The following is a 24,441-nucleotide window of genomic DNA, read 5'->3' as shown; positions in this document are numbered from 1 at the left end:
CTGTGGCACATCTAAAAACTGCTGGACAGCGGCCCTCGAGGACTGGAGTTTGACACCTGTGTTCTAGACAGACAGGACTAAAATGACTGCAAAATGGGGGTGATTCAAGGCAGAAATGAAAAAAAGCCAAACTGGGCTAATATAATTTTATGTTATTTCATTTTCTGATTATAAAATTTGTATATACAATACATCAAATGGTGAGGATTCAAATCTGTTAACAAAAGAGAAGTGAAACTAATGTTCAACGTGCAACTTTAACAACTTGCTTGAGCAGTACTCGCATACAGAGGCAACAAGTGAAGAATCAAAGCACAGCAGCTAATCTGTCCAAAAGTCAACATGCAAGTTCCCTCTAGTTATGAAATCTGCTCCTTCATTGGGTTATAGAGGTTTTCAATTTGCACCAGCTGAAGCAGAACTTTTGTTTTCTGCCATTTCTTTAGTCTTTAACTTGACTTTCTATCAGATTCTACATCTGAAATCCTGAATTACATCCAAGATTCTCTTTGTACTGGAAAGGTGTCTGGCAGATGGATCTGTGTAGCCTCAGCGAAGTGGTTTCAGTCGTGTGCATCTACTGCCCAGTTTTCTTTTCCTTCTGGAAACTAAAGCTTGTCCTGCGGCTAAGTTTGCGTTGCTTTTGGGCAAAGTAATCTGCCCGGGAGGTGCTGGCCCGAGACTCCAGGATGTAGTTCACCTAGCAAAAGAAATAAAAAAAATAAAAAAAGATTTAGTATTTCAACTTTTTAGTCATAAAGTTTACCTTTGAGCCATTAATTGCAGTGATTAACGGGTAATGCATTAGCTAAAGAAATATTGTTAGAAAACGTTTGTTCTTCACTAAAAAGAGTAGCAGTAATTTACACAACTTTCTCTACAGTGCAGATAATCACAAAACAATGCAAGGATTCTGGAACAATTTCAGTGATGAGGATGAGGGGAAAGAACTGGATAACTGAGCTGGATAGCTGTGAACTGTTTATGTGGTTCTATAGAATGTTTGATTATTGTTGAAAGGATTAATTTAAGATACTTTTTTCAGGCACTACAGAATGGAGCTATGAGTCAGGACAAAATTTCAACTTCCTGACCAAAAGGTTAGAAGGCTGGGAATGTGGGTGGGTGCAAGTCAGAACACGGTCATGTGTGAATAAATTATGCAAATAATTGGATGTGTCTTATATCAAGAGTAATAAAGACACAACCAGAACAGCTAAAACTCAAAGATTAAACTAAGAGTATCAGATTCTAATTGTGGTAACAATCTAACTATGAAGATTGTTCTTTCAACATTTACAAGGTAAACTTGCCAGCTCCTTAGTATCTTAAGTTTAAATGTTAATCAGAGTGTAAATATGGGCACACCGCACAGATAACAGTGGAACATGTGGAACTCACCTTGAGCACAATTTCATTGACAGTAGCAGCATCAGACTCAAAGTACAGAGCCTTGTAGTCATGGTTGCTGTGATAAGTAATCTTAAAAATGGCATGGCCTGTATAGAACAACAGAAAACATGTTCAACAGGCCAAAAAAGCACACAAATCAACCAGTCTCTCCTTGTCATACATCATGGGTCATGCATTTGTATAATTCCAGGAAAAATAAATCAATCAAAAATGAAAAATTAAAGAAAGAAAATCTCTTTATGATTGAGTGGTTTAATTTGTAAGAAGACACCCTACATCAGAGGAAGTGGCATATCTAATAAAACTTTATCTGGACAAAAAAAAAAATATAAAATCTAAGCTAGTGTAAATAGGCAGTATTTGTGCCAGATGCCAGAGAAAATGTAAGCCAGAAAACAAGGAAGGCTATTGCTTCTTATTGTTCTATTGTGTACAGATTGAAAAGTCACTGCCTTGGTCTGAAAATGATATCACACTCTTGTGTTAAGTCCATTCATGTTGAAAATTAGAAAATCTATGAGACTTTAGTTGTTGTGGAGCTACCATTAGCTGAAGAACAAAAGACTGTTCTCTAGTCTGTGTGTGTATTAATGAAAGCTATAACCATAAACATCTTGTAGTATGGACGCTTGTTCTGGTCAGGCACAAATATTGTTATATTAGTTAACTGATTATTGATTTGTATATGTACAGAAAGGAATTTGCAGCTCAAACACATCCAATTATGCAACATCATTCTAATACGGCCTCTATTCCTCTCAAAGGCAGCTTTGAGAGAGAGGAATGACAGAAAGTCATGTTCTAACATACAGAAAATGTAACTTAGACTGAATTGATTGGTTGTCGGACTCAACATGGTAAACGTTCAGTTGGCATCAACTTGTCACAGTGACATCACAAAAACATAATCAAAAAGCATCTGACATTTTTAATTATTATTATTTTATTTTTTTTCAAACACCAATGTTGCATAAGGCCTTGACCAGGATTTGATTTAGGGGTCCTTCTTGTTGCTAAGAACATCAGCACCACTAACAGCATGTCACCATGGATTTAGTGAAATCTGGGACATAGGGCCTCGTTTAATTGGCCGAGCACTCAATTACAATTGTAGTTTACTTAGATGTATTTGTGAAAAAACAGCTAAAACTCAAAGATTAAACTAAGAGTATCAGACTCTAATTGTGGTAACAATCTAATTATGAAGATTGTCCTTTCAACATTTACAAAGTAAACTTGCCAGCTCCTTAGTATCTTAAGTTTAAATGTTAAATGATTTAAAATCTTTTCATTTAACTATGCTGAAACCATTAAATCAAATTTGATATTCTCTTAGTTCACTTTTGCCTTGGGCTGGTGCAAAATGTGATCAGCATTACATCATGTTTTTAGATCCACTAACTGATGACTTAATTTGGATTTATCAGAAGTGCAAATAATTGATATTTATTTTAACTGTATTTTTTTATTATTATTATTTGTTGTTTTTAAGATTCTATAGTTGTGGGTTTAAGTATTGTTGGCAATGTATTCCGGTAACATATAATTACCCAGTAATATTTTACATTTCCTGTCAACTTAACATCTTTTAATACAAAGCCCTGGTGGACTGTCTTGGTGAACCGACCTCCGGGCTTAGCAAGTTTTCTGGGGGAAACCCTGAACAAATTGGCAAAAATAAATAAATAAAATAAAATAAAAATTAGATTTGTTTCATACTGCAGCTTTAAGGGCTTCAAATTAGCCAAAAAAAAAGGGGGAGTGAAATCGGTGTTCCACTACACAAAAATATAGTTGGTTGCCTTTTACAATCATTAGGACTACTTTTACAATCATCATTCTACTCTTTCCTCTTTGTTTATGCCTAAAGAATGCCAAAACCTTCTGATGACATGTGAAATCATTTTGCAGTTGTAATTACACAGTTCATTTCTAAAACATTACACAATCGGAAACCATAAGGATGACGAGACAGAGGCTCTCTTTAGAGAACCTCATGAGAACACTTACTGGGACTTCTCTCCTCAACAAGGTCACAGGCACAAAGGTGGTCTGAGTCGATAGAGATGGGTTTTTGGCGAATCCAAAACTTCTGACTTGTGACAGGATCGATTTCCACTTTTTCACCTGAAATGCCTGCAGCATAAAATCAAAATAAAATGTGAAAAACTCAATTAAAAGGCCAACAACTGTAGCATCACAGAGATAACGTGCCCTGTGGTAACATAAAATCTAATGGATCTGAAAGAGCACAGAAGAGTATTGTACAATTTGTGGCCTAGAGACAATACTACAAAATAAGATGCAAATAGTCAACTCGTTCTAACATCCAAACCCCCTACAAGCAACATAATTTACTAATGACATCAGTTCACTTTAGCTCAGCAAATAAAAATAGCCCCGGTATATATATTGGCTTGTGCAAGACAGCATGCTGTGGACGTTGCAGATCTGCTGTGATGCAGATGCTTGTTTATATCAACAATGCAGACATGCCTGCTGCTGTGAGACTCCTGTCTGCAAACTGATCATTATGTTTGTCAAAAAGCACTGAACATTTACTGTGATTTATTGTGTCATCTGTACATTGCACCAAAATTGTTCTCTTGAGAAAAGTCAACCAGTCAAAAACCATCCAGGCATGATTAAAACACTTGTAACATATCCAGACATGTGATGGGTGACTTGAGAACAACTGGAAAGCTTTAAATAAAAGTAAAATATATTAAAACAGTCCCCAGTTAAATAGATTTATTCAGAATAAAATAAAGCCATGTAAAGTATAGCTGTTTAATAGTTCGAAATAAATAGACAAGTGAAGTTCTTTTAACTTTGAGACATTCAGGTAGTATTTGCTGATTGACGGGATTACTCCCATTATGTCACTGGCTGGTTCAGCAGAGAAAACATGTTTTACACATCACACTAAAAACAAACATGACCAGACTGACCATCAAAGTTGGTCAGTCTGCCATCTTCTTTTTCTATTACTCTCCAATTTACATCATTTGCTGTTGACTTTGCATTCTCAGTTATTTTTCTTTCCATTGAAATGGAAAAAAACCACAGCAGCATTTTCAAAACCTGAGACCACACATTACCCGACAGAAATCCTAGGTACAACTGTTCGATCCTGCCCTGTGGTGTCCAACAATGAGCAAAAAATATTGGCAACAAGTTCAGTTAACTAATTTTAAAACCAGGCATTAATCAATGCTTTACTACAATCTACCTGCAATGCATGTGGCTCTAGTGTCAGACCTTACTGAATGAAAATCATTATAACCTATTTATGTCACATTAACAAAGAACAGCTGAAAAGTTACTGGGTTCATCAACTGCATAGCAATTTCGCTCCAACTCCTCCCCTTGTCATTTCTATATTCTTTGTACAAAATGTTGAATAAACATTAATGTTGTTTCCACATATCATCTCCAATGTACGCTGGACTTCAGTTTGGGCGTGTCAGCTGTTTGGGATTCCCCTCTGTAATTTCCCCTCAGAAAGTATGGAGGAGAATCCGTGCTGTCTGATTGGCTACCTGTCACATTCAACAGGCTGCGTTAAGCTCCCAGTGAAAATCTGGGAAAACCCCTGATTTAGTTCGAGCAGCCACATGACCTAAAGTAACACACCACACAGTACAGGATGATGGTTACGAAATCGCAAGCGACAATCTTAGAATGGCCAAAGTTCTAAGATTATCGGAAATGAAAATAAAATAAAGGACATGGAATCTGGAGACACAGATTCAGGTTGCAGATCTCTGATTTAGTAGATGGAAAGTGTGATCCTATCGCCATACAGCAGTTAAAAGAGTAGTACCATAACTTTTAATTCATTAAATCAACTTTTATTGAAAATAATTTTAATGTATTTTTAATAATACCTTAAAAAGAAAATTGTGGAAAAAATATCTACCACTGAATATTTAAAAAAGACCTTTATTTAGTATAACTTTTTAGAACTCCTCGTTGCCCCCATCTAGAACCAGCCCTGGCCTGCAGGTCTGGTGTATTTTTGCTTATCATGTTTTTTCTTCATTGATAGGAAGTCAAATTAACCAAACTGGTAAACCACATTAATAAAATATTAGTAACATAATACATTAAATGACCACTGGACAATTATTCATAAAATATATCAAAATTTTTTAATAAAACACACAGAAAGTAATGTAATGTAGGAAAAATTTATGTATTTACTGTTAATCTATTCGTATGATTTGTTCTTTAAATGGCCACATATTTTGGCTATTGCCATTACTTATTAAATAGCATCCAAACTCAACATCCTAAGCAAAGAATCAAACCCCAATAGTCAATTAAAACCACAATAAGAAACTTAATAATCATAACTAAATGTTCTGTACCATGTCAGCCTCAGGAGATGATTGAGGATGAAGAGACGCTGATTTCTGGTTCTTAAGGTTCTGATGGGTTTGCGGTTTCTCTCCTGATCCATTCTGTCTGATATACAGCAGCACACTGCGCCACAACGGACACTTATTTTTGTCTTTCAATGTACACAGTATCCATCCTCTCTGAAATTGTTCAGCTTATAATGCGCGTCTTTTCACTCACGTCTGTATTTATAAGTGTTTTTGCTCTAAGGAAATGGAATCGAGTCGAGGACATTTTAAGGAGATGCGGGTTGATAGCAGCTCACCGCGGCTGAATAGTGTCCGACACTAGGCAACGGTGACGTTCATAGCGTTCTGGGGTCCTTTAGCTACCGCCACGACAATTTAGCTGACCTTAATATTTCCTGTGTTTTATTTTAGTCATTAATGTTAAACTTAGTGTGTATGATAGGCGTTTCTATCAGACAGTTATGTATTGGTTCAATACGGGACGCACATTTAACGGCCAAATATGGGACGTCTCCATATTTTATGGGAAGGGTGGCAACCTGATTCAGGGGTGCTGAGATACAGTGTTAGGGGTGCTAACGCCCCCTAAAACAGGCCTAGATACACCACTGGTGTAGACTACTTGAGTTGTTGGTCATATTAACAGTACTCTAGATCTATCATGTTCCACACTGCCCTGAGTGGAGACAGCCAAAGAGCGAGTCTGTATCATTTTCTGTATCATTAAAAGTATTGCCTCCATCAAGCTTCAGCATATCTTGTCATTATTGGTCAACGTTTCACACATTTAACTGTGGTTTTAAAACAGACTTTATAAACAAGAATTAGTACAAACAAAAACTTTTTCATATCTGGAAAAGACAGCACCACCTTACTGAGAAGCATGTACCTAGCTGAACATCTGTGGTGAAACGCAGCTTATGAATCAAGCTGATCTTGAACGACTTGTAATGGTGACTGCTCAACATGTCTTGGACTGTGGTGATATCAATAGTAGGGTCCTCCTCAGAGCTCTCCTCACCTCTGGAGCCTGTAACAGCAGCAGAATGAATAAGCCGAGTTAAGAAAAGAAGTCTAAATAAAACACAAGAGCTCCTGAGAAATAAGATCTCTGGTCATTCACAAAACTTTCAATTGTGCTTATAGAGTTTTTAGTGGGACTGCGTTTGGTCTAAACTTGCTATATATATAGTGCAGACCAAAAGTTTGGACACAACTTCTAATTGAATTCAATTAGAAGGTGTATCCAAACTTTTGGACACATTTCTATGCATACATTCTATATATATACATAGAAATGATTTAAAGAATATTTAATTTGGTGAAGCAGCAGCTGACAACATTCTGGAACGGTGAAATGAAGTTTGCAGCAGACCTTGTATTTAAACCTTCTTGCCAAGTTCACTCACTGTTTTCTCTGAGCAGGCAAAACTCCAGGGTGTTCTGGCTTTCCAAAGTAGAATCCAGGTCGACTGCAACATTAGGCTCCATCTGCTTCTCCAGACGATACATGGGCCCTGTGGGAGAGTCAAGGGGTCACTTTCATTTACCATTCAGTTCCTTGTAGTTGTTCACAGTCTGTAAGTCAGTTGTCAGGGAATTTTTCTTAATGATTTGCATTAACTGCACGGTCAGATTCATATATAGTGAGGTACTTATTTTGGAGTTTTTACAATGTATACATTAATTGATTATTTTAATCAATTAATGTATACATTAATTAATTTTAAGTTGCTGTTTTGACATGATCAGAGCACTGCCAGAACATGCATACAAAACTCCTCAATAAAACATAAAATACTTGAAAATGAGACACCAGACAAGTGAATAACAGCAATGTCATCAGCCGATGTAACGCTGAACTGATGCGGTGAAGCTACCAGTAGCAGGACCGCGGAGCTGCGCCAAGAAGTTACAAACAATGAAGAGATCGATACAGTTGTAGCCAAGAATGTTTTAATGTTACACAATACAAGTTTAACAAGTTGCTCAAAAATTGGTATTGTTGTGTATTTAAGGTGTAAAGTTTACCTTCGAGTAAACGCCCCCCAAAGGAATCCCAGCGCCCCTTTTGTAAAAAATTTCCGTCAGCGCCCCCTGCTGTCCTCCCCCGTTGAGAAACACTATCTTAGAGTGAGACTTGCCAGTGGGAAAGACTTTTTTGTGGCTACATTTTTAAAAACCTAACCCCAAAACAACCATAGCATCATAATGCCCAAAAACAAACACTACGCACATCACACCAAGCACTTTGAGCAACCAAAGAATCATTACCTGACCCTTTTTGTGAACCCTTCCTCTTCTTGAGTGCTTTTTGGAGAATCTCCTTCATGGTTACCTTCAGACTATCCACAGGAATTAAAGAGAAACCATGAGCAGCATTTCTAAAAAGAAAAAGATGGAAACAGTGAGATATGGAGCCTGAAAATGGCATCATTATTCTGTTAGAACACACAAATGATGACTGATACCATCATCGTTAGTTCATTCTAAAACACAATGTTAGTTAATAATCAATTTTATTTTTAATTCACTTCTAATATCAAATTGAGATCTCAAAGGACATGTTCACACACTGATTATGGATAGTAGCAACAGCTGCCCTTTGGCAGGCTGACAGAAGCGAAGCTGCCATTTTGTGCCATTGGCTCTTCTGACCAACATCAGCAGGCAAGGTGCATGAAGTGACAAACAACTAGACTGGGTGGAGCGTCTTATAACATTGCTTCTGCACATTTTCATACTTACATTCTGACAAACAGTGACTGTCTAGAAGTCAAGCCAGGTGAAGAGTATTTCTCCACCAATGCTAGCGTGCTAAAGCCAAACTTGTGGATTGGCTCATTGGAATCAAGTGGTGGGAAGTCAGTATCCACCTCACCATCGTCCTCAGCAATGTGAAGGCAGTAGGCCTCCACATTCTCACTGCAAGCAAAATAACAGTGTTAGCCCCATATGTAACAACATAGGTGGACAGGAAACGCTGTTAATGAAGAGCTTCTACATAAAACTGTATTTGGAATTTGTTTGTACTCACCTGAGTTTGGGTTCTCGTCCCTCGCTTGTGTACTGCCAACAGATGAGTCCAATGAGGTCGTGAACACGAGCGTTTGCAATGGTGACCACCGTCATCGGATGCATTTTCTCCTGAGTCATCTGCATTGAGAGGTAGACGTCTATCTTCTTGGTAGCTGTGGTACCTATGTGACCCTTGAGATAAAGAGAGAAAAGACTTTATATTAGAGGTGCACCGATTTCCTTAATATTGGCAGACCGGTGATAGGCCGATTTTTCCATGTAAAGCCGATCTGATCCACCAATGTTATCAACCTCGGCAAAGGTCTAAAAATCAACCACCACAGTCAAACCTTCTCCCGTGAGGAAGGTTTGACTGACAAATTGGCTGACCAAGTCATGTCTACACATTTACAGTTAACAATAGTCACCCCATTGTTGCCAATTCAGGAACTTTTTTGATATATTGAGCAACATTTCAAACAAAAATTGGTGTCAATTAAAAACGGAATCAGTAAGTTCGTCTTTTTAAAAAATAAAAAAAAAATTGGTAATCGGCAATCGGCCAGAAAACGGCAATCGGTGCACCCCTACTTTAAACAGGCAATGCTGAAAGAAAATATCAAAATTTTGTATTTATGTAGTATCTCTCTTGGAGAATGTAATGTTTTAAAAGAAAATGGCAAACTTTGCTACAAGGGAATTACAAAATAAATACAATATTTTGATATTTAGCCATCAGCATGTCAATGACTAAATGTGTTGCGAAGCTCTTTGGGGTCCTCTCAACTTGATACAGTGCTATTCAAGTACAGAGCACTTACTATTTAATAGAGTACAACATCAACATTTTGTTTCTAAATATAACTGAATAAAGTGCATAAGTTACAGATAATGAGTCAGTGTGCCTTAACTTGTTATAAACTGGTACAGCTTAAAAACAAGTTTCACTTATCAAATTTTTAGAACTTGGACAAAATTGATGAACATTTGAAAAATAGTATTAGATTCCATGGCACCGACACGTTCTTCATTTTACATTAAACAAAGATATACATTTTATTTCTACAAATAATTACATTAGCAGTACATAAAATGCATTTAATAAGCTAAATAGGGATGTCATCATTTGGCAGTGATCAAAGCTTCATCGAGTTTCATCACCAACATATACCAAAGCCCTTCAAATCAATCCATGAGTCTCCATGAGATTACCTTGCCATCAAATTTAGAGTATTCATTAAAGGGGTTGTTGAGCTGCTGTGGACACTGTTCCAGCCGTAGTGATAAGGTGGATTTAGCCCCAGCTGTTCGCAGCCTGTCTTTGAAGTCCCGCTTTTCAAACAGAGATCCCAAATCTTCCGCTGGACAGAAAGCAAGAAAGCAACAAAATTTGGAATACAAAAGAAAACAACATTCAGCAAACATAACTCAAGTCAACTCAAAGAATAAAAAAAAGATCATCAGAGTAACTTTATTCAGTCTTAACTACCTAGATTGTCAGCAAACACACTCCTATTTCTTTTGTTCATTTTCACATAAGTTTGTTTAAACATGTACAGGAAACAAATCCTAAAACAGATAATTAGGTCTACTTTAAAAGTGCATTTCGATACGCTGTTAGCTCCCTATATGACTGGTGTGAGAGTCCGGTCCGCATTGCCGGCAGGAGGTCAGGTTCGTTTCTGGTGAGAGCTGGTCTCCGCCAGGGCTGCCCTTTACTTTCATGGACAGAATTTTTAGGCACAGCCAAGGTATTGGGCTGATCAGTTTTGGTAGCCTTAGGATCACATCTCTGCTTTTTGCAGATGATTTGGTCCTGTTGGCTTCATCAGGTCGTGAGCTGCAGCTCTTGCTGGAATGGTTTGCAGCCGGCTATGAAGCGGCCAGGATGAGGATTAGTGCCTCCAAATCCGAGGTCATGGTGTTGAGCCAGAAAAGGGTAGAGTGCCTTCTCTGGGTCGGGGGGCTCGAGGGGCTGTCCTGCCCCAAGTGGAGGAGTTTAAGTACAATAGGTAATATAATTTTCTGGAAACCTCACATTAAATATGTCTGTAAAAAATTATCAAGAAGTATTTAAATTGTGGCCAAAGCAAAATGTTATCTGAATAATCACTCACTTCAGTTTTTAGCTCTTGACAGAGATTCTTAGTTGGATTTAGGTCTGGACTTTTAATGGCCACTCTATCATATAAGAACATGCTGTGATCTAAACCATTTAATTACTTAGTTGTGCAGGTAACATAGGGAAAGCGTTATCCAGGTGTAGTAATTTTCAGTTCTACATGTAGACCAAAAAGTTGACGTTTGCCCAGAGCAACTTCCTTGGCTTGTAGCTACAAACAGAACTTCTCATTCAATGAGTCAGTCATATATACATTTTTGGGCAGAAGTGTGGGAAAATACATAGAAACAGCCACTAACATTATTGTGAAAAAGAGCAGTTAGAATAATGCACAGTAGTAGTTGTCTTACACATGCAAATCCTTTATGTGTCAAGTCTAATTTATTAAAATTGTAGACATTAAGAAATATTAGACTATACTATTTATGTATAAAATCTGTTAGAATCTGTTACCTAAACATTTTCAGGAAATTTTGAAAGGGAGGGTGGGTACAACTTAAGGGGGACACTGAATTTCAAAATATGTAGCATCCGAATATCCATGAGAAGATTTTGCGTCACTGGAACTGGTGTCAAACAATCGACCGAACTGAATATGTAACTAAAACAATGCCCAAGCATCAACCAGTTAAAAACTAAATACAAAACTATGTTACTCACATTGTACATGGAAAAAGGGGATTAATACAAATATGAGTTTTTTTATTTGCTTCTTCTGTGTTACTATTTCCACCATTGGTAGCTTATTGTTGTTATCTTATCATTATCATAAGTTTTTCTCTCTCTGTTTTTTTTATTTTATTTATTGTTGAACTAAACACAGAATAAAAATACTTGTTAGGCATACCTTGGCAAGAAGTTGGTAATTATCCTGATGCTGTATGTCCAATTGTTTTCAGTGGTCATTATTACCATTATTATTATTCATAGATTTTCTTGTCTTGTTATGAGAGTTGGTTGAAACCATTTTGTCTATGTAATTTCATTTATTTGTTGGCTCTTTAGCCCAGTATTTTGATCCGGCTCATGAATATTATAATATAGTTTTAATTACAATTTTTTGATAATCATTGAGTCAGTAGTAATATATTTCATTAAACTGAGATAAGGGGTAGGACTAAAAAAGTGTTCACTTCTTCCTACTTCTTTTCAAACAGAAAAGTACAAAATATTTTGTTCTTGGCTATGTATGCACATGTTTCCTCTGGCCTACTGATTGCTTTTTTCTTGTTTTTAAAAACCTGTCTGAAATAAATAAATCAAATCAAATTTAAACCAAAGACCTTCTTCCTGCAAGACAATGATGCTAACACAGATTTGCTCAAATACTTTGATATTGGAAGCAGAAAACTTGAAGGATCCATACCAGAATGAGAGCTTGTCCTTTCCTTCCACTGAACATTTTTACATTTGATTTGATTTTGCCGTTCTTTTCTGAGTCTTTCAAGTCTTTGTGCTGCAAAAACAAAAAAATATATAAATTTTTACATTTCTTATACATGCAAACATTTCCAAGCTAGTTCAAATCTGTTGAATAAAATTCATAGTTTATGTAAATCACACCATGACAGTCACACAGTCTACTGCATCATTTACATTAAAGCATCTTCGGTTTCTTCTTACACATTATTCATCTAATATAATACATCTAATGCACATTATTCATCTAATTACAATATCTAGTTTAAAACAACAAATTAAAGATGATAATGATTGTTTTAACTTTAAGGAACAATAACCCCAATACATATTTACTTTGTATAAAATGGACACAATCCAGTATACAAACAGTGTACACATTCAAATGTGAAATACAGTGGAGAACAGCAATGTCTTGATTTTGGGCATATACACAAAAATACCTATCATGTCAAGAAAAAAAAAACCAAAACATAGGACTTATTACCAAAGTATTGGTTTATCCCACTCATCTTACCAGCAGCACCAGGCTTTTCACAGCTTTCCTGTTGGAATCCTGATGAGACAGCCACCACAGGTCAGTATTTAAATCTAAGTGCAAAACCTGATGTTTGTAGAATACTACCTCATTCCCAGAACCCTGAGCTTCACACCACCAAACAGTTTACAACTATCAAGAGAGTCAAAAGGAAACGTGATCTCTACCTTTGGACTCCCTCGTGGCAAAACCATATTCACCTTTTAAGGTCAAACTGCTTGAAAGTCGCTTGAGGCAGATTTAATTCTACCCCTTTAATTGGGGCTCACTAAATGGAGATTTCTGCATCACATCAAATCAGAGATGCACCGATCATTCAGGGAGGAACTAGGCGAGTTTATTCTGGTCAACTTTTACAGGTGGATCATTTTGGTCCTGTCAAAAGTCAGAACCCCTTCAGGACTCTGAAGCTTTACCTTCTATTGCCTTACGCATGCTTTGAACTTTTTCTCCATTTTTTTACATTATGGATTCAACTTCAATGCATTCCACAATACATAATTTCAAAGTTGAAAATAAAAAGCAAAAGTAAAACCTGACTGTGTTTAAGTTAACAAACCACTTGCATGGGCTTCTTCGTATCTGCAGATTGGTTCAGACCCAGTGAGACTGGATGGAAATTATCCGTAAATATCAGTTTTTAGCTCTTGACAGAGATTCTTAGGTGGATTTAGGTCTGGACGTGTAATGGCCACTCTATGATATAAGAACATGCTGTGATCTAAACCATTTAATTACTTAGTTGTGCTAGTAACCTAAGTTACTAGCATTATCCAGGTGTAGTAATTTTCAGTTCTACATGTAGACCAAAAAGTTGACGTTTGTCCAGAGCAACTTCCTTGGCTTGTAGCATACTACAAACCGATCATCTCACCTGACCTTTGCAGCTAAAAGCTATGTACAGAATGGAATATGTAGTTTGCTAACCTAATCCTACTTTAAACTTCTCCACAACATTCTCCATGACCTGTCTACAGTGTTCCTTGGTCATGATTATTCTCCAAAAAACCTCAGAGGACAGAAACACTGAGATTAAATTACACAATAGTAAATTGTACTTACTAATAAGGTGACTTCTGAAGAAAGAGTTTATATTTTGTGTGTAATTATCAGAATACAGGTGAATATTAATGTTGAATATTAATGCAAAACACTCAATGTTTTTCTTTTCAACTTTGAATTTCTGCATTACCTTCATATAACAAATAATATCCCAGTAAAATATGTTTAAGTTTATAGTTTTAACATGACAAAACAAGTCATATTAACAGTTCAAAGCATATAAACATTCTAAGAAATTGTGAATGTGTTGCATCACAGTCAATGACAAAACAGTCGTTAGTGTAATTCCATTGTCTGCATGATCAAGACTCCAAATAGGTACTTCAGAAATTAGTTTACAATGACAACTGGGTCCATTTGAAATAAAAATCTATTGGGTCGACCAGATTTGAACCATTCTATCGGTGCATCTCTGTATCAAACAAACCCATATCCCACCTTAAGCACAATGATAAATGATTTGAGGATTAGCTTAAATGGCAGATTTGGTATTCTGACAATCAAATAGAAAGTCTTACACTTCTCATCATGGTATCAAACAGGCTATATTGTAAATTCATTGACATTCAGGGAACAGCTTCAAACTTTGCTGACTGAATCAATGAGACCATTTCCAGGTATGCTGTCTAAAGACACTTTAAAAGAAGGGAGTTACTAAGCAAAATCAGGGAAACCTCTAATATTCTAATATTTTACATTTTTGTGTATTAAAGATAAATGAGACAGGAGTTGCATGCAAATATGCTTGTCTGGTTCGGGTTATTCTATTCTTTCTCCATTTGTCAAGATGAAAGGTCTGGCAGGTCAAGAAAACAGCATTCATAATATCTCACAATTTAGAACCAATTCTCCACTTTATCCAAATCCACCAGATGTTGAGACTGTTCATAGAGGAATAACAAAGCAGAAGCAGTGTGTGAAAAGATACCTTTGATCAAGCTGGTTTCTCAGTGGTAAATTTAAGCTGTAATATATTCATACCCATGACAGGTTTAGCTCATAAGCTAGCTTTAATTTTACAAATACATTTTTTCTGACCAGAAGCAGAATCAATGTTTGTACTGTCCCAGACTGACTCAACGCTTAAGAGGCAAAGAGACTTTCCACACTCTCAGACAAGTGTTTTCATTCATTACTCAATTGCTTATTTTTAAAATACAATTGTAAAAAAAAAAAAAAAAAATCTTTCCCCAAGATTGATACTCATTTGAGATATTTTGTAAGCCTGTTATTGAGAGCACCACCTCTTCTGTCGTCATCTCTTGGGGAAGCAGCATTAGAACTGCTCAAACCGATAAAGAAGGCTCTGTTCTGGGGACAACTGTGGATGCAAAGGAGGATTCTTCATAAAATTAAGAAAATTATGGACAACTCTAGACCCTGGATTTCCCTTTGGGATCACTGAAATATTTTTGAATTTGAATTTTGTTATGATTTTATCAGTGCATATTTTATCTATAAGAAAGAAAAACCTCTCAGCTGAATGAAAGTAGTTTCTAATATATAGCTGCAGGTATGTGTGTGAATATTTGGGACATCAATGTAAATGACAGACAGCCTCTTTTAAAAACACTAATTTGCAACTCTATAGAATTCTGGAAGACAGCCAATTCCAGAAGGTAACACATAAAAATTACTAAGCAAGATTTAAAAACAAACAAAAAAAAACTACTGAAAAGGTATAAAATTAAAAGGGTCAATTTTTGTCTAGGAAAAAAATTGCTGCATCAGCTAATGTTCCTAATCTGAACATAAATTGAAAGCTATTATTCTGCAGGAATAGTTTAAACAGACGAGCTGAAGGCGTTGCTCAGCTGGAACTGACAGCACCACTATGTCAACAGGACTTTCCATCAACACACAGAATGTTGGTGGGGGGTTGATGATATGGGCTTGCTTTGCAGTCTTTTATGTATAAAAGTATTCTAGAGTCAAATGTGATTCCGAGTACAATAACACATTTACAATAGAATGGGTGAGATATAAATTAAATTAAGTATTACAGTGTCAGAATCCAAGTAACCTGGAGGAAATGTTGAGGCAAGACTTAACCAAAACTTTGACTTATTGCTTTTGAACCATTTTTCAGAATGATTTGTTAAACCTTTCAAACACTGCTTCTGCAATTTGGCCATTTTTTGTTCAAGAAACTAGAAAGGAGTAGATATCTTCTAGTGTATCATGGTGATATGATTTAAAATTAGATTCCCCTTTTAACAGCAGTGTGACTTCAAAGACTTCTGCTTGGATTCCAAAAGGAGGTTGTTGTTGCATTTATATATATATCCTTTTTAAAGGTGTTTAATAATCAAATAAACAAAGTCAGCAATAAACAAATATGTTACATAAGTTACAATAATACATTTTACAATATGCAAGTGATATGCAAATTATATTAGTAGACAAGTTGTGTGATTATCTTTTTCTTTTCCTATCCACCTTATTCCTCGGAGGGTTACTCTTGAAACTATTATGGGTCTCACTTCCAGTGTCCACAGGAAGTAGCAGTGTTTCACTGTAATTTGTAGAGGTTTTTTTGCTGGTCTATATTCATGATATATGTTACATCTCTTTTGGTTATTGAAGAATATCAAGTAAAACCTGTTAATGGACACACTGTCTGCTATCAGAGCACTGCTCTGTATAAAGGATCGTAATTGTGGGTTTAATCACGGGGAGCGCCAGGAACACATTGTTAAGTTTTGGAGCGGAATGACAGCAGCGCAGCTAGCAGCTCATTTCTCTGAGGAACTGACAGTAAGAAAAACAGTGAAACTCGTCTGAGTTCTGAGCTGCAGTTTTGTGCCGACAGTGTAAAACAACAGAACTACATAGTATTACCTTGGTGTGATGTGAATTTTATTTTTCGTTTGAATCTAAAAAAATAAAGTTTATGATCCGAGTCTTTATCATTATGTGTAGACAAGCAATATTTTTTTATAAAACAAATTGAAATATCTGGGTTTATTTAAGTTCATAAGAAACAAGAACCTTAAGGTTCTCCGCTGCTGAGTATCGCTGCAAATCAGCGAAGAAATTACCATAATCGCTGCTCTCCAGACCGTAATATGGAGAATCTCCCCACTGGATTAGAACCGAATCAAACTGCACATCAACTTGTTATAGAGACCAACCTCCGAGTGGAAAGCACTGTAAGATGCTTTTTGAAGAGCTGCGGTAACAGTTGCACTGTTCGTAGCTGTACTCTAATAATCAGACAAAATCGGATCTGTTGCTGCAGCTAGTGTGTTTTGAATGTGCTCCCAAAAGAAAAAGACAGTTTCTGTGATGAGCTGTAGTTCTCATCGCCATGAGAGGAGGAAACAAAAGGAATTTGGCTATAAAAAATCTTAACTTGAAAAGAGAACTCAAAATGCTTCATGTGTGCTCAAGGGAGGAAATCCCATTTCATTATTGGAGGGTGGGGGGAACAACAAACTGAAATTTTTTAAGAGCAATTTGGGCAAAGTTACAGTGAAATTTAACACAAGATGTGGTTTAAAAAGTGCTTAATGTATTCAAACTGCAAGACCAAAAATGACTAGTAAGTGGTAATGTCAAGCATGTGTTTTTCTCTGTAAACAAACTGTTGAGATCCATAGAAGTCAAACTAAAATTTAAATGTACAAGTTTGGCTCAGTTTCACAAATCCAACCTTTGCTTTACCTTTACAAACATTTAAGGCTGAAAATAAAAAGTTTAATGAGTAAGTCCACTCAATAAAATTCCTCATAAATACTGATTTATTGCAGTGGTTCTCAATACTAGTTATGTGTTATTTAAATTATAGTATAACTTGTTAAGTTGCTTTATTTTTAAACCTTTTTTGGTTTTTTCATGTCCTGGATGGCTGAGAGCCAAAAGGTAGGTAGAAATAATGAATATCTGAGAAGTTTCATAAGTTAAACTTAACACTCCAAGCACCAAGGTTTTTATACAAAAATATCCAGATTTTTTATGTGCTTGTGGTTTTGGAAGCTCTAAATTGAAAATAGTAAAAAATAAAGGCATAAATTTCTGCTTTTCTATCTGCTCTATTTCCTTCTGCTCTTGGCTCCCACACACTGAACTGTCCGCTAGGTGTAGTGATCAGTCCCTCCGTTTCAAACTCTTATTAATGTAAGATTAAATAGCTAAATGTAACTGATATTTGCTACCTTCAACAAACAAAGCTATGTCTATCAAAGCAATCCAGCAAATTTAGCTAGATTTGATTTCTAAGGCACAACGAGGTGCGTTTCTTTTTATAGTGCAGTGAAAGTAAATAAAAGACAGTGAGCTAGCTACACAGTAAATAAGTCAAGTGCAGTGATATAGTTGTTGCTTGCGCCTCTCTTCTGACTTCAACATGGATGACTACATTTCTACACTTAAGCAATTTTCTAAAGTGGATTTTCAATCAAAGCAGGAAATAAGTAAAGGAAAACCCAACACCTGAGCTGAAAGGTTTGCTTCAAACTATGAGACAAAATGGTAAAATGCCCACTGTTTCAAATGGAAAGAAAAGACAGGCTTTGTGGACGTCCTGCTAGAAACCGCTTTTTCTGCCTTCTTTGCCATCCTTTCTCAACTTGTGTCGAGGATAGACTTGGCTTTGGAGCCAAGTACATCTGATATTTTTGTACAGAATAAGTGCCGCATGGACTTCAATTATATGTAAAGGTAAGACGGCAATAATTTTTTTTTGGTTTAGTTTATTAATTAAATGTGCGTTTTGTGAGCTAGAGCTTGTATTTGTAAAGAATGCAGAAAAGAAACAGCCCACAAACTGTTGTGACCCTAGCGGGTCACCGAGGTTTACTTGTGTCCCCATCAGGCTAAGCAACGCTTATTTTTTTAAGTCTTTTTAAAATGTGTGGATTTTCAAGACTTTATAGTTGGTGTTCAGGTATTAATCTTCCAATCTTTTAATAACACATAATTAACAAGTGATATTTTCAAATTTCCTCTCAACCTTAAACATTTTTTAACTCAAAAACACGACGGGCCACTGGATGAATGACTGCCCTAGCGCCTGAACCGCCGGGCTTCGCAAATTTTCTGGGGGAAACCTTGAGTTAGATTAGCAGTAGTAGCTATAATCTACAACAGAAATCACTTATTAATAATCACATAATAAACATTAAGCCTAAAAACCATGCTACTGCAACAGACTGAATGTTCAGTTCTTTATGTTGGAAATATTTGAGTGTTTCTTTGGTGTTGTCTCTTGAAGCACAAAGTGCTGCTGTTGTCAGTTGCTTTGGCAACAAGTCTGTGTGTGGCTTGGCTGATATAGAGAGCGAGAAAGAAGTGGTTTTGAGTTGTACTTCAAGTGTTTTTCCCTTTGGTGTGGAGCATACCACTAAATTAATAATACCTACATTTCCAAGTTTCATTGAGTTAACGAAATTATTCTACCATGGCAGCACACCTATGGATGGCATGTAAAGGAATAGTGTTTTTGCCCTCCAGTGTTGTCCGCATGCGTGAAATTTCTGGGTGTAAACAACAACATTCAGGAGCGTCTATATTTGTAAATCTGATTATGATTAAGTCAGTGCTTCACCAGCTATGAACTTCACCGCACGTTACTGAGCTGTAGACAGGGTTAAAACAATACTGTCACACTTAAGGTGTAATAGCTGGTGTTCCCATATATTTTATAGCTTAAAAGCTCTGACGAAAGCTGGCTAGTAAGTTGCTAAAATGTAAACAAATAACGATTCAGGTTTGCGACGGAAGTAAAGCCCATAGTTTACGCAAAGCCTCATAGGGGCTAGGAAAAAGGTGGATAGCACTTCCTTTATTGAGTTTGCTAAGATGTGTTGATTTTATATGCAATGTCATTTTATCTCTTCGATCAACAACCAAACAAAGTTAGCTCAGTGCTTGTCTGCTGTGAATTTTAAGTAACATGACACAGCAACACACACTTAACGACGACACCAATAGTTTGATAACTAGGATCAAATTAGTATGGATGGAACTGACCTTGGATCTGTCTTTATGATTTCATTAAGTTAACTTTTTTTACAGTGACTTGAGACAATGTTATGAGTTGGCTTTATAAATAAACTGAACTGGTCCTGCTTGTCTAAAATTGGCTACTTCAGTTTCATCTAGTCCATTCTCCACATTTCACTGTATGATTTTTATATAGCTAACAGACATTTGATCCCATGATTTCACCAAAACAGCAATCATTGTCAATGACCCATAAGAGTCACAATTTGGACACAGCACCACAGAACTACAGAGGAACAGGCTTTCTGGCTGCATGAGCTGTATGGCCTGTTACAACTGGGCTCAACAGAAAGCCTGCCCAAACAACCAGCAAGCACCTGCAGATGGGTTTACCTGTGTTGGAGCGTCGGCGAATGCCAAAGTCCCAGCTAGAAGTGATGTCCATGGACTGAGAGAGGTCACAAGTATGACTGTCCGCCATGGTACCACTATCTTCACTGAGAGAGGTGGACTCAGATGACCCACAGCTGCCGCCGGGTACCAGAGTAAGTTGGCACTTCTCCAGATCCACATCCTGGTCTATTAAAACCATCTCACACATTCCTGTATCATCACTGGTCACATGGGACTGTCTAATGTGGGCCAAGATAATTGCTGGATTGTCCAGGAAAGCCATTTTCTGAGTTTTACAAAGCAGAGCCTAAGGCTTAGGGAGGTTTGGCTTTCTTTTACCTTAGGGCTCCTTTCCAAAACAGTTCCTGTTGAATGGCGTTAAAGGAGTGGATTATGATGAAGCTTCAACTCTTGCTGCTCTAACTACTGATTCAGCTCCATCGTAGAACTATCACCACCTGGTTGGAGTGAGAAAGCTGTTAGCATGAAGCAGGCTGGAGAACAAGGCTATGCAGTTATTTGTACAGACAACATTATCGTGATGAGGACCAGGTTTTGTGAAACAGAACAGCAATATATGATAAACTCTCAAGGAACTCAAGCAACAACATTAGTGATTTAGTGCTTGTAGTTCAGACACTTTCCAGTTAGACATGAGGGAACAGCAAACATAAACTATAAAAGTTAACCATAAACACAAGGCTGTCTACAATTTCAAAAAATGTTGCTGTTGGAATGGAGAAATCAGATCTAACGGAATGACTGTGTTCCAGAAAGCAGTTCTGTCTAACAGGACGCATTAATAAGCAGGTGAACTCAGCTTAAAAAGTCTCAGTAATCTCATCAGACTGATGTTCAGGAAGGACTTAGTGTCAAGTTTTAGTTAACAACTGGTTGAAATGTTTTTGCCCAGGCGATTTCATGGTGAGCACGTAAATAAAGCATATTGCTATACGTTTAGACTAATGATCAAAAATAATCAACCGACCAGGCTGATGTTAGCAAAGAGGGCTATTGTTGAGCCTCCTAATCTAACCTCGCAAAGTAGATGCGTTAAAACGTTTAAAAATAAAATAGCTTCATCTTCGCTCTGCACATTTAGCACCAAGGTACACGTCACACACCCCAACATGTCACTGTACACAAGAAGGCTACAAACAGCATCTGATGGATTTAGTTACCTCGTAAACCAACCCGGGGATCACGGAGACTGGATCTGGTTAGCTGGCTGTAGTTAGCCGCTATCATAACCTCTTAAAATCCCACCTTCAGAACTGACAGCCAACAGCGGGAACAAAAGTCAACGACAGCGCATTATCCGTGGTAACTTGAGATAAAGCAAATAGTTCTTTTCACTGTTAACAAATACCATATAACAGAATCATAGCGCTACTCCAGGACAATTCCGTCTATTTTGGTGCGTTTAGTTTGCCTCGGAAATTGGAACTTTATTATAGAAATGACGTCACGCCAAAAATACTTTGAAGTTGGAAAGCTTAATTTGCCCTCTAAACCTGATCTTTATTACTGTGCAAAGTCTCTACATCAATTACGGTTAGCGATATAGGTCGAATCCTTAAGCATGTCTTTCATTCAATGACTAGATGAAAGACTAGAGGGACTACGTGACAAAATAATACACAGTATTTGTGAAACTTAATTAACGACATACAGACCAGACGTTGAGCCAATGAACAGTTTGTCATTGCAACAGCTGAATTCGAATTAGATGTAGGGGTTGGTAAGTAACCTCTTGTTTGTTTTGTTTGTTTATTTTTCGTTTGTAAATTGAAAATTCCAGCATTTCAATACAAATGTAACACAACATTCTTCTTCTTCTGGACTTTTTCTGGTTCTTTGGTTTGGGCATCAAGGGCAAATTACTGCCATCTCCCGATCATTGTGAACGGAAGATGTCAGCTATGCGCAATTTAGAATCTACACACCTTAATTAAAAGGTGAACTGCCTCACTTAGCATGCAAGACAGACTTTACAGAGCACTGCTAATAGCTAATATAGGATCCAGGTGTGCTGAAGCAGAGACATCTAAAAGTTGCAGGATAGCAGCCTTTCAGAGACCACTGTCAAAGAACATAAAAAAAAAAATCCAAAGGTAGGTTAGATTTAACATAGACTTGGGTTGTATAGTTTACAATTCAGCAGCTAAGACTCATCTAGCCAAATTAGATGTTATTCAGTGTCAGGCATTCAGATTGTGTACAGGAACATTTAGAACTACATCAACAGCAGCAATAGAAGTAGAAATGGGAGAAACACGTTTAGGTTTAAGAAGAACAAAACTAAATAAATTATTGGTTAAATTTACAAGGCAGTAACTTGGATCATTCAACATGGGAAAATTTAAATACATGCTGGGAAAAAGAAAAAAGAGAAATGAGCAGTTTTGGATGGACAATTGAAAATAAAAGAATTTAAAATATATAGCTTAGTCAAACAACACCAATATCAATTATACCACCCTGGATTCTACCGGAATCAATAGTAGATTTATCATTAATGGTAAAGAAAAAAGATACATCTTGTGTCATGGATAATTATTCAGTGCAATTATATGTAAACAATTATTATCAATATACAATAATGAAATATTTATAGATGCATCAAAAATAACTGAAAAAAAGGAATAGCATTTGTAGAACCAGAATTTAAAATAAAAATTGGGAAACAAATAACAGACGGATGATCACCCTAGTGAAAAAAATATTTCAGTATATTTTAAATATACTTATATTTGTGTAAGTACATTTTTTAAGTATACTAAGTATTAAGTATACTACCTATAAGTATATATGAAGTATACTAAAAGCATGCTTGTACCAATTTTGACAATATACAGATGCCCAAAGTCGGTTCTCGAGGGCCGGCATCCTGCATGCTTTAGTTCCCTCCCTGGTGGTAGTAACAACCTTTTCAGCACGTCAATGTTCTTCTTAGGCCATCTAATGAGCCATCATATTCAGAGAGATGTAAAACTGAAGCGATCACAGATACAAGCGGCCGAAATGGATTTTCTCCATAGGGTGTCTGGGTTCTCCCTTAGAGATAGGGTGAGAAGCTCAGTCAGACGGGAAGGACTCAGAGTGGTGGTAGTAACAACCTTTTCAGCACGTCAATGTTCTTCTTAGGCCATCTAATGAGCCATCATTTGATCCAGGTGCTTTAAACCAGGGAGAGAACTAAAACTTGCAGGATGCCGGCCCTCCAGGACCAACATTGAGTACCCCAGCTTTAAACATACTTAAATATAATAGTACCAAAATACACTCTTAAGAAATATATTTAATAAAAGTATACTTTAAGTGAACATATATTTGCTATAAAATATGTTTTAAAGATATTTTAAATATCTTTAAAACATATTTGCTATAAAATATGTTTTAAAGATATTTTAAATATCTTTAAAACATATTTTATATCTGAGCATATATTTTAAAATATATCCTCAAAATAGAATTTTTTTAAATTCACTTAACGCTTACTTAAAATAATTAATTTCAGTATGTTTTAAATTACGTCTCGGAGTATAGTTAATAAAGTATGCCTTTTTAGGTCCTTTAATAATCTTTTACTATTTTTGTTAAAATGTCAGACAATTAAAAAAAAAAAACGTCCTTATAGTGGAACTTAATATACCGGTAATGTTGTTTAACAAAGTAAATAATGTGTTCATACCTCAGAGTATCAAACATTGACAGTTTAGTGACAGAGGTTCTACAACAAAAACAATAAACATAGCAGGTATCTTAGGTTTTACCATCCATCCATCCATCCATTCATTCATTCATTCATTCATTCATCCATCCATCCATCCATCCATCCATCCATCCATCCATCCATCCATCCATCCAACCTTCAGAAGGGAGGCCCAGACTTCCCTCTCCCCAGCCACTTATTCCAGCTCCTCCGGGGGAATCCCAAGGTGTTCCCAGGCCAGCCGAGAAACATAGTTCCCTCCACCCCATCAATATCATCTTTGGAACAATGGAGACATTTTATGTTTTTTTTTTTTTTTTTTGGAAAATTTTTTTGAACATGGAATCATCTTAGTTCAGCAGCTTTTTCATCCTGATGGTGTCTTAATGTCTTATTTGGAACTTCTAGAGAAGTTTGGTCTTTCCTTATCACCAAAGGAATA

At 36.5% G+C, this 24,441-nt stretch overlaps 1 protein-coding gene across 3 annotated transcripts; it reads right to left on the bottom strand.

Moving 5' to 3' along the window:
* Nucleotides 1-132: 132 nt before the first annotated feature.
* mapkap1 (MAPK associated protein 1) lies at nt 133-22,049 on the bottom strand. Of its 3 annotated transcripts, none has more exons than XM_044143914.1 (12): nt 21,961-22,049; nt 20,285-20,742; nt 12,293-12,382; nt 10,017-10,165; nt 8,824-8,996; nt 8,535-8,711; nt 8,061-8,170; nt 7,196-7,303; nt 6,676-6,816; nt 3,424-3,549; nt 1,402-1,499; nt 133-700 (listed from the first exon to the last, which is right to left on the bottom strand). In XM_044143914.1, the coding sequence occupies exons 2-12, from the start codon at nt 20,565-20,567 to the stop codon at nt 578-580; spliced, it is 1,578 nt and encodes a 525-aa protein (XP_043999849.1). In that variant the 5' UTR covers nt 20,568-20,742; nt 21,961-22,049; the 3' UTR covers nt 133-577. The 3 variants fall into 3 exon arrangements, with proteins under 3 accessions (XP_043999849.1, XP_043999850.1, XP_043999848.1); XM_044143915.1 differs by lacking the exon at nt 21,961-22,049 and adding an exon at nt 21,466-21,871 and having other exon boundaries at nt 6,808-6,816; XM_044143913.1 differs by lacking the exon at nt 21,961-22,049 and adding an exon at nt 21,466-21,864.
* Nucleotides 22,050-24,441: the final 2,392 nt, after the last annotated feature.

Source organism: Gambusia affinis, linkage group LG17 (genome assembly GCF_019740435.1).
Source record: "Gambusia affinis linkage group LG17, SWU_Gaff_1.0, whole genome shotgun sequence".
NCBI lineage: Eukaryota > Metazoa > Chordata > Actinopteri > Cyprinodontiformes > Poeciliidae > Gambusia > Gambusia affinis.
This window is presented reverse-complemented; position numbering and strand designations above follow the sequence as displayed.

What these genes read in the sequence shown, in the direction of transcription:
- mapkap1 (XM_044143914.1), bottom strand. Translation starts at nt 20,567, where the DNA reads ATGGCTTTCCTGGACAATCCAGCAATTATCTTGGCCCACATTAGACAG. An exon ending in CAGTCACTGTTTGTCAGAAT is followed by an intron (nt 8,171 to 8,534) that starts GTAAGTATGAAA and finishes TTTTCTTTTTAG; the next exon opens with AAATGCTGCTCATGGTTTCT. An exon ending in TCAATGAAATTGTGCTCAAG is followed by an intron (nt 701 to 1,401) that starts GTGAGTTCCACA and finishes TTCTTTTGCTAG; the next exon opens with GTGAACTACATCCTGGAGTC.